Raw genomic sequence first — 10,739 nt, 5'->3', positions numbered from 1 at the left:
TATATGTCAGTATTTTCTGGTACTCATGGTTTGTACAAGCTAGAACTCTCCATTTGAGAACCAGGAATAGGTTGTTAAAGTGCTTTTTTTGTTTTTATTTTTTTTAAGGCACTACAAAGCTGCTATGTACCAGCTAATACTCCACTGGCCCAAAGTATGGGTCTTCCCTCCCCCTCATAGACATGTCCGTAAATGCAGATAGAAACAGTACTTCAGACCCATCATTAAAATCGCAAAACTATTCAGTTAAAACTTGCAATTTTCACAGCTTTTCACTGGGCTTAGTGAAATACTATCTCATTACTTCACTACTGCAAATGCAATAGTGGAATATTAAAGTTGCTATTGCTGTTATATATTCACACTTGAAACACTAAATTCTGTTAGCTTGTACTGTTTTCATCTTGCCACTTTTGTATTCTTCCTTTTAAATCTATTTTTCTTTTTCTGATGTCTTTAAGTATTTCCAAACTGTGTATTGAGATTTATTTTATTCATTTAAAATAAAGAATAAAACACTTTCTGCTTTTTTTTTTCATAATGTCATCTATGCATTTGAAACACTAGTTTGTAGACTGAAGAAGAAAAGCTGGACCCCACACAATGTTTATGAAAGGATTCTATTCCGTATGCATATCCCAAACTACCACTTGATTTGGGAAGATAGTCATGCCTGAGGGGCAGTTAGCCCATTTTGTAGTGGGGAGGCCAGATTGTTTGTGGGCAGTTACCATGAACTGCTTGTAACTTTAGATGTATCTGCTTATAGTTTAGTTGGGCTATTATCCATTTGTAGAATCTGTGTGTGTTCATGAGGACAGGCTGAGAGAGTTGGGGTTGTTCAGCCTGGAGAAGAGAAGGCTCTGAAGAGGCCTTACAGTGGCCTCCCAGTACCTAAAGGGGGCCTACAGGAAGGACGGGGAGGGACTTTTTATCAGGGAGTGTAGTGATAGGACACAGGGTAATGGCCTCAAACTGAAAGAGGGTAGATTTAGATCACAGCATATGATAAGATATCAGGAAGAAGTTCTTTACTGTGAGGGTGGTGAGGCACTAGAACAGGTTGCCCAGGGAAGCTGTGGATGCCCCATCCCTGGAGGTGTTCAAGGCCAGGCTGGATGGGGCTTTGAGCAGCCTGGTCTAGTGGGAGGTGTCCCTGCCCATGGCAGGGGGGTTGGAACTAGATGACCTTTAATGTCCCTTCCAACTCTAACCATTCTATGATTCTCCTGCTCTTAAGGGTGAGCTGTGGAAAATTTTTCAAAATTGTTGGCAAACTTATTTTTTCATATTTCTAGCAGATCCTTTTTGAAGAGGCCAGATGGCATCAATTCAAATAGCTTCAGGTATCTATAGGTGTTCTATACCTCAAAAATAGCTCCTACTATATGATTTCAAAGCAAGCTCACAGCTTTGTAAAAACCGTTTATGAACAGAATAACATCAAAGAAACCCTTCCCAGGTGCTGTGCGTTGCAACTGGCCCGTGACATAATCCCCCCTGTATTCACGTGCTCTAACTCTCCCCAAAAAAAGGCCTTGATAGACCATTCCTTCTAGAAAGCTGTAGTGCCATAAAGTTTGAATTTCATGGAACTACACTTAGCTTTCCAAGAGAAACTTCCCCCCCCCCCGTTTATTTCTCTCTTCCCCATGCATTTGTCACCTTCAACCAATCTAAGCACCATGAGACAGTTAAACTAATGGAATAGACTAGGATTCAGCGTTCGTTACTGCTTTAGAATAAACAAGCTTTTTCAGAAGCATTTCTTTAAATATAGGATGTTTATTTTTAGAGTGGTACTGGTTAAGTGATTGATGGTTGGGGGTGCAGCTCTTCAGCTGATTTTTTGCATTCTTTGAAATAATGGAGAAACATAGTGGTTGTAAAAGCTGAAAGCTTAACAGGCCCCAAATTGATCTTTATTTCCAAATAGCTACTGCCTTAGTTAACAAATCAAGTTTCTGCATACAGCCAGCTTCTAATTCTGAGTCGCAGAGCTCGCCTTCGAGGCATGAGGACGCAGGGTTTGGTCAGTGCTCCTTCAGCCGGTGGCAAGACTGTCTCACCAAGTCCCTCCGACACCGCCTGGGCACATCTGAGAGCTTTGCTTTGGGGTTCAGCTAATGGGGGTTTCAGGCCACCTTTGATTGAGAAGATGCTGTTCTAATTCTATAAGAAAGCTCTTTTCCCCCTCCCCCCTGCCCTGGGTTGTTCAGAAATTCAAGATGTTCGCTAATAAGAAAGCCTATAAATGGAAAATGCTTTGCTCTGGGCGACGAAGCTTATTTTAGCTGAGGAAATTTCAGTTTTACCAGCTTGTAAAACTCCTAATTGGCGTTATTAAATCCCAACCTCAAATGAAATACAACAATTTGCAATGAGATCGCTTGAAAATGTGGCTTCTATACACATACTGTTCCCTTCCCCCTTTTAATTGCTACGTTTCCGTATTTTGGTGTAGAGGAAACTATCTGATATTCTATAATTATTGTCTGGGCTGTACTTGGTCTATAGTAAAAACACGTGGATACGCTTGTTTCTGGCCTTGCGTTGTTTTTAATGAAAGATAGGAAGCCTGAATAGGTAATAAAAAATAGTCAGAAGGTGTTCCACCTGGCCAGTGCGCCTCGAATGTTCTGCTGTTTGGTGGAGAGAATTTGCGCAGGAAGCAGGTGCATCTCCTTTTCCTTCTAGTGCAAAATAGCCTTCCTCAGGCACCTTCCTCTGTGGAGTTGAAAGCGTTTCTTGGGAGACTGGGTATTTTGGTAACATCTAAACGCCTTGAATGAATTGGGGCCTTATTAGTGAGTATCATTCAATTAAGGAATGTATTCCCTTCGGTTTCCTAAAGTAGGTGACTTGAATATTTGCTTAAATGTTAGCAGTTGTCCCAGAGGAATTTTTACATTAATAAAAGATGCGGCATTGACTGTACTCTTAAAAAAAAAAAAAAAAAAAAAAAAAGGAAGAGGATGTAGGATAGCAATAATACGTTCTTCAATCAAATTAGCGTTAGCCAAGTCATCCTCTGCCTATTCAAAATATGGAGCAGATGCATCTCCGGTAGCCATGGCCAACGTGCTAATGTCCATACGCGGCCAGGCCATCTCCTTTTGTTTGGATCACAGCCTGAGAGCTGGCTCATGGTGTCGCAGCCTTACGCAAGGGATGTGTCCGGCAGAAAGAGCAGAGCGATTCTACCTGAGCTGTGGCTGGTTTGGGTGGGTTTTGGTCATGTCACATTAACGCTTTCTATTTCCCAGGTTTTTTTTCCACCTGTAATTAATGCTATTTTATGCTGCCTGATCCCTTCGTCACCGGTAAGGTTGTGAGTAGGGTAGAGCTGTCTCTAATTTTGTAATACTAATTTACTTATTTTGCTAAAGGCATTGGATAAAATGGTGAAAAAACTAGTAGTTCTCAGCCTTCAAGTCTGCATGAAGTAGAGCAGATAAGGGCTGCCCAGCATCTCCAGCGATTCCCTGGGCTGTGCCTGTGAAAGACACAGGGCCGGGTATATCGTATTGGTTAGGAAGCAAAAGAGTAAAGATGTATTAAAGCTTGGAAAAGCAACCTGTTTTAAATACATGAAGGGTTGTCAAGTTACTGTCTTGTTAATGGTGTGGGGGGGGAAGAGAACCTGTGCTCAGTCAGCCTGCGCGAACGCTGCCTGGCAAATCAAAATTCTAGCGCCTTGTTATTCCTGGCACATTTTAATAAGCAAATAGCAGCTTAAATAATGTATTGACAGTTGGGGCAATTACATACACACAATTTATAGCAACATAATGAGTTTGGGGTTTCTCACCCCGCCCCCCCCTCCTTTTTGGGATCAGTTTAACAGCTGAAACGGTACAAATGGAAAGCCGGGAAATCGTGTTCTGCAGGGGGCAAAAAAATATGAAGTAGGGCTAGGAGTTTGCTATGTATATGGAAAAAAACCAAATGCACAGATTTGCAAACCAGTACAATAAATGGTCTAGCTGGCAGATACCCTTTGATTTTTATTTTGGTAGCTCCACAGAAAAAGCATAGCCTACTTGTGCAGGTGAGATACAAACTGAAAAGAATGCTGTTGTGTTATGCCCACTGCTACTGGCTCGGATAACTTGCCCTCCCCCTTTTTTTTTGTATGCGTGTCTTTAATCATCCTGTTCCGTGGAACGCACCAGGAAGCGTCACCGCAAACAGCGTCAAGGCTCCGGCAGTTTGGAAGTCAGTGTCCGCCTTGGTCTTTGAATATGGCTTCAATCTGGTGGTTGAATGGATTCTCCTTCCCAAGCACATGAGGCCATTCGTGCAGCGCCTTCCGCCAGGTGATGCTTGTCCCAAGGGCTGCCGCAATCTGCAAACAGCACAAATACTATCCATTTCTTGTGCCTCTACAACATAGCTGTTTCATGCCAGCATTTAGGACATCCCACCAGAAAGAAGACTCCCCTGTACGGCCACGTGATGGACCGTAACCTCTAACCAAAGAAAATACCCTACTCCAGCTGCTTAAATGGGGGGAAAATCCTTCTGAACAGTAAAAGTAAGGTGAGGACCATACATCTGCAACCCTCCTGACCAGTCTTTTGGTCTAACAATAGTCTCCAACCATGCCTATGATGTCTGGTCTGTAAACTTCTATTCAAAAGCCGTAGAGTCTGATTTGTTTTGGGTTTTTTTTCCCCAAAAAAACCATTTTGAAAGTATTTCAAAAGCATCGCTTGGACATAACGCATAAAACTCTTGCAAGCCCAAAGGAATTCATGCTCCTAAATGCCTCTGATACTTCTAATAGATTCTGCTTCTACTTCTAATTCTCTCTCCTATCCTGTAAGGAAACCATAGGTGCTGAGGAAAAAGAGGCCAAATTATATCTAGGTTCCAAACTACCCCGCTCTGATGCTCTAAGTTCACGCCTGCTGCTGGTTGTCTCCAAAGCTTTTTTCCATGAGACCTGCAGAAGTGATAAAATAGCTTTTCTCCTGGATGTCAGAACCATTCCAGCTTTCGTAGAGGTTTTTGCCCTACAAGTTATGCACCAAAGAGAAATTGTATCTGCTGTATTGCCTGGGTAGCAGAAAGGGAGAGAACAGCCTGATTCTCCTTTGAGTTTTCACAGCTTGCTAATGCATTTTTGTTCTAACTTATGACCTACAGTAATACTTTGCTTATGTGGTAACTTTACTTTCAACCCTACAACGCGCTCTGACATTGATTGTAATTATAAGGTTTAAACAGGTCTAACAAAGCCTTTTTTTTTTTTTTTTTAAGGGCCGAGATGGGTTTATGGAATCAAACTATTTGGATACTGTTGTTTTGCAGTCTGGGAACACACTGGAGCCTTTGGGGAATTTTTTATGCGCATCTTTTTTAATCTTGTGCTTTTGAAAGAAGCTGTAATGATGGGCCAGAAGACAAAACCCTCCTTTTATTCAGAGTTTGTGTCAAAGAGACACTTTTGTGGGGTGGAAGCTCTTAGATTCTGGTCATTCAAGGTCTCATTAAGCTAACGGAGGAATTGGGGCAGGGGAGAGGGATGGGGAGACTGTGCAATAGGGTGTTTTCTCCTCGTCAAAATTTCTAACGTGACCAAACATGGCTCTTCTGGGACACCCTATGTCTGCCAGAGGGCTGAGACCAGTCTCTGTCAAAGTGGTCTGTTCTGGTATGATCGTCTCCAGACCTTCTTTACAAGTCCCTAAGCCTTCTGTATGTTTTTTAGCAGAGTCTGTGGTGCACCTTCTGCAAAAATATCGCTGGAAGTATGCTCTACAGTGTTCAGACTACTGTTGACTGAAATTTAAGGCATATGTACTTAGACTATGTGGCTCCTGCTCAGACATCATTTCACGTATGGTATCGGTAATCTACTCTGGCTGAGTAGCGTGGCACAGAGAAGGGTTCATGATTCTAGAAATCACTTTTCTTGTAGGTCTTTTCTAAATTCCAAAGCTCTTGTGCTCTGAGACCCGCTACAATTCATGCGTTTTTTGCAGTTAATTTTTTTTTGTGAGGACAACAACCCCTAAGCAATATTTTAATTGACATATTACCTATTCCTCATAGACCCCTGGGGGAGTGCAGCTGGGAGGTGGCTGTGTTATTTCAGCAGCTTTTGGCTATCTGTTTCCTCCTCTTGCACCAAGCTGGCGATGGAGATGCCTCTCGGCAAAGGGTAAATACCCAACTCATCTGATATGCGCCACTTCAGCTTTTTCTTTTTTTTTTTTTTTTTTTTTCTGGCTGGAATGTGCTTTGCTATGTCTTAAGGAAAGAGAAAAGGGAGAATCTAATCATGCTCAAGCTGTGCTTTCCTGACTGTACATAATCATCAAGAATCTTCCAAGCATCTCAGGTTCCAGTTTGTGATGCTCAGGGCTTCCGCGTTCTCCCTGGTAGCTTCATAAAAAGCAAGAAACAAAGCCATTTATGCAGGATCTTGTTGAAATGCATGGCCCCGTCATCCAAACAAAGCAATCAGCTGTTCTAGAGAGAAGTAATATGTCCTTGAAGCCATCTGGCACTCAGAAGGGTTTGCAGTGAGATTTCATAGTAAGGGAGAGGTGCTGGAAAAAAGGTCCCTGGGCTTCCACTATAGTCAATGGGAAGAGAAAGTCAGATTTCTTCCAAGGACAACTGAGCCGGACTTTGAGGCACGGTGTCTCAGAGACAGCTCTAGAGGGAACTGAGACAGACCGAGTGATGCATTTTGCTGTTAGGTGTCAAAAGTAAGCGCTGTGAATTTCCTCCACCTCTGGCCTGAGTTGGCTGTGTTGGAAAAAACACCTCACAGAGCCAAATTTTAGCTTTGAAACTTAAAAGGAATGCAGTTATGCCAACAATGAGTGTCCTGTTTGCAGCCTTCTGTTTTGCGACTTAATAAAAACTTGCAGGGACATCCCACCCCCCACCCCCTGTCCCGAAGAAATTTGAAGTAAGGAATGAAGTTCTGGGCTAAACAAATAAGCACTTGGTGTTTATCCCTTCTTCCAAGGGTTTTTGAATATAAAATAAAATACTGCCTGGAGTGGGAACTGTGGGGTCTAGTTTTTCTTGCCTGAGTGTCCTAACCTAGCCTTTTTCCAATGCATGAAAAGCCAGAATAGCTCCAATGGGACAGGGAGAATTTTACCTTTTTTCTTTTTTTCTTTTCCTTCTTGCAATGCTACGCACGCAACTCTCAGTTAGGGAGGTTCAGTTCCCTTCCACATCCTTCCTACATAGCTGGACTACTGGGTATACATGCTGACACTTGCTTCTGCCATGTTTATATCAGCAAGTTGTTGTTTTGTTGTTGTTTTTTTTTTTTAATTAAAGAGACAGCAGATAAACAGCCGGTGAAATCCAGGGGCAGACACCAGTTTATCCTGCCCACTGCTGTATCACAAAGACTAGGAATCGCGGTACCCTTCCAGCCCACCCTTGGCAGAGAGGGGCACTGCGGTTCTTGTATTCCAGACTCCAAATTTTCTCTGCATCTGACGGCAAGAGCTAAAATCTTTATGCTTTCCTTGGAGTGCTGCTCAATTCAAAGATTTGTGAATATTTGTCAAGTGCTTTGAGATCTTCAGAGAGAAAATTCAGTAGCAATGCCCAGGCTAGGTCTTATCCATCGTGTTTATTAGTCGAGCTGTACGTGAAGCGTGGGGAATAGCTGCAGAGGTTGGAGTAAGAGCCCCCATTCGCTTGAGGAGCTGCACAGCATCAATCCTCTCCCGCAAGGCAGCTCTATACGGTATAAGAGCCGTACCTGGCCAGAGGCATTCACGTCGGTAGAAAGTAAAACTTTAAATAAAACTAGTATGAGGAGTGAGTGACTTGTTTATCATCTCTCTCAAGCGTCCTCTTAAATAGCACTCTCTGCTCACACTTCCCCTTCTTTTTATTAAGAGAGCCACTCTTTCGGAGCAGAGTGCTACGTCTTGGTCCAAATAGTGGTATGTTGATAACAGATTCTGTATACTAGCAGGAAAAGAAAAATGGATTTAAAGCAGTGGATGTTTGGATAAGGCTAATTAATAAATCCTAGAAGGGCAATAACTCACTTGAAGTGAGGCATATCTACAGCTGGCACCTTGACTGTAAGGGAAAATGTACCTATAAAAGCATTAACGTCATCCTAACAGCAGGAGGGGGAGATCATAACCGCTGCAGGATGCCAGGTCCTGAGGGAGTGAAATATGGCAGCGCTTCACCGGATCCTGCAGCTCGGCACTCCGGGGGCTGCGTGTAGGTTTGCGGCTGCCTTTCAATGCCCTTTTGTAATTTTCTTTTGGCTTAGGCGGGATCCCTTTAAGATAAATACTTGCTGCCTTCAACTCTGTGCTGCCTTTCAGCTGCTGGTGGGATATGGGACACGGGCAAGAGCCTGGATGAAAAAATGTGGTCTGGCGAGCTTGGCTCCCATGGTGGCCTGTTGCTGGGGGTTATAAGAAGCCTCGGGCCAGCCTCAGGATAAGGCACAAAAATAATGCAAAGATCTTTTCTTCTTCACTCCAGGCTCTTTGTATTGCACCGTTTCCCCAGATGGCAGAGATGGGAATGGGGTTCATTTCGTCACTGTTTTTGCTCTTGTTTCATTTGCCAAGCTTTCTCTAATTGCTTCCTTGCAAAAGGCCTGCAGCAAAAAATCCAGACGCGCTTTCTCCACGTCCCTGGGCTGCGAGCTCATACATTCATGCAGCTCTCTCCTGGTACTGCCTGGGAGCCAGGCAGGAATTTCTGCTATGAAGGAGTCCCTCTTCAAACAGGAGCCTCTTTTGACTTGGCAAGGCTAAGCAAGCTGCCATATTTCTTCGGCTGACTGGCATGGATGTAAAAGATAGCAACCGAAGCCTGTATTTTGGCTTTGGACTTCCCCCCGCCATTCCCCACTGGCTGAACTGTCAGCACAGTCAATGGGGAAGCTGCTGAAATGTTGGAATCCATCAGAGCTTGCAATGTGCTCCCATTGAAGTGCTTCTCCACAGACTGCTCTTTCCCAGCGTGGAAGACGGTATTGCATCGGGTCATTTGGTGGTGGCAGTGAATATATATGGCGTGTTAACTCACATCATAAAACTGGTCCAGAAATTCACCTCGTGCTTTTGAGCAGGGGGACCTGCCGAGAGCTACTGTTGGCTGGGTGGCATGGTGGGGTTTGCTCACACGGCTTGGTCATGCCGGGGTGGAAGTGGGTGTGCAGCCAGCAGCATGGAGGAAGGCAGCGGTGCCCTAGACAACAGCTTTCTCCAAACTGCTCTCGCCGTGGCAGAGAGAATATGGCCATGGCACACATTATCATACACCAGAGAAACATCACCAAGGATTGTCCCTCCTCCTACCAACTGCTGCCCAGGCCTGCACCCCTGGGCAGGGCAGGCATGTTGGGAGTGGAGCTGGCCGCTTTGAGGGCTCGTTTGCTCACAGCAGTAAGTAGCAAGAAACTTCTCATTGCTAAGTATGAGATGAGGGGATGGAGAGCAGCTGCTGTCGGGCAGAGCGCTCTGGCAGAGAGGGGAAAATCAGCTCTGCTGTCCCTCTCCATCTCACCCACCTCCTGCAATTTGTCCCCTCATAATTTAGCCCAGTCTCATTCTTGATCTGAAGAGTCAAGATTGAAAAGCGCAGGGAAGCAGGGTGGCCTTTATTTTCGGGACTTGCCCACTGCCCCGTGTTGACTCAGTGGCTGGGGGTGACCACGTTGTGACCGGCAGGAGAGCCCTGGCCAGGCTGTGCCCTGTGGTTGCTGCCACAGACTGCATGCGGGATTCCAGCTCACGTGCAGTTTTTCTTAGGGCGGTATGGGGAAGACTGGCTGCTGCTTTGCTTTGCGTACATATTTGAAACCTGAAGCTAGAGTGTAGAGAACCAATTGGCTTTGTTTGTAGCTGATTGCAGAACGTGCTCTGTCCACGCATTTCACAGAGTCAAAAAAAAAACTCCTTTGAAGGGAATATGGTGGGAATGAGGCGACCTCACAGTAGGTTATCGAACCCAAGCAAGGAGTTACAGCGGAGCAGCTCCTTCTCCTTCCCTTTCATTTATTTCTGACTCTAAACCTTCCCCTGCCACCCATCCTTGGAGATCAAGCAAGTGGGAGGAAACTTCTTCATACATGTATCCGCAGACCGTAAAGCAATTTAAAGGTATAGCTTCAAAAAGACAGCTGCGGTGGGGAAACCCATGGCCTCGGAGGCTGCAGGGCAGGGGCAGGGCTGGAGGGGGGCGTCCCTCGGGTTTTCCCAGAGCTGCGTTGCTGCCCTGATCCCACAAAATTCCTGCGGGTGTTCGAGCAGGCCGGTAGCGAGCCTACATGGCAAGGGTCTGGGTTTGTGGCTTAAGAGCTGTTTGGCCAGGGTCTACTGGTCAACGAGAGAAGGGAAGCAGCAGAAGACCTTGCAGGAGTTAGAACAGAGTGCAGCTGGCTGAAAGGGGGACGTCTGCTCTGGGGCTAAAGCCATCACCTCTTTCAAAAGAGGAATCCCCCCCGACCCGCATCCCCGTGGCTGTCCGACCGGGTGCCTCGGGCAGCGGCGGGCGCTGGCATCCCACCCATCTGCTGGGGCCGGGTTTTTACCTGGCTGGGATGGAATCCATCGACTGGTTCGATCAGCTGCCAGGGCTGGCCTCCCATCTTGCGCCACTCCTCAGCCGCTGCCAAGAAGAACGTAAGCGGAGGGGTTACCACCGGGGAACACGTAGGCGCCCGCCCGGAGATGTACCACCCCCCCCAGCTTTCTCACAGCACCGCTGGTATTTTTAAA

The 10,739-nt window shown here is 45.4% G+C and overlaps 1 protein-coding gene across 13 annotated transcripts in view; it reads right to left on the bottom strand.

Annotated features, from left to right (window-relative positions):
* Nucleotides 1-10,739, bottom strand: part of AOAH (acyloxyacyl hydrolase) — a 116,741-nt gene that overhangs the window by 23,435 nt on the left and 82,567 nt on the right. For 11 of the 13 annotated variants that reach the window (XM_074575435.1, XM_074575436.1, XM_074575442.1 and 8 more), the window contains 2 exons: nt 10,553-10,629; nt 3,706-4,348 (listed from right to left, as the gene is read on the bottom strand). In XM_074575435.1, the coding sequence (XP_074431536.1) occupies nt 4,220-4,348; nt 10,553-10,629 (206 nt within the window). In that variant the 3' untranslated portion in view covers nt 3,706-4,219. Of the gene's footprint in view, nt 1-3,705; nt 4,349-10,552; nt 10,630-10,739 lie in introns of those variants that run through there. The other 2 variants (XM_074575438.1, XM_074575439.1) reach the window with 1 other exon arrangement.

The sequence above is a fragment of the Larus michahellis genome, chromosome 2 (assembly GCF_964199755.1).
Source record: "Larus michahellis chromosome 2, bLarMic1.1, whole genome shotgun sequence".
Classification (NCBI taxonomy): Eukaryota; Metazoa; Chordata; class Aves; order Charadriiformes; family Laridae; genus Larus; species Larus michahellis.
Note: the sequence above shows the minus strand (reverse complement) of the source record. Positions and strands in the feature narration are given on the sequence as shown.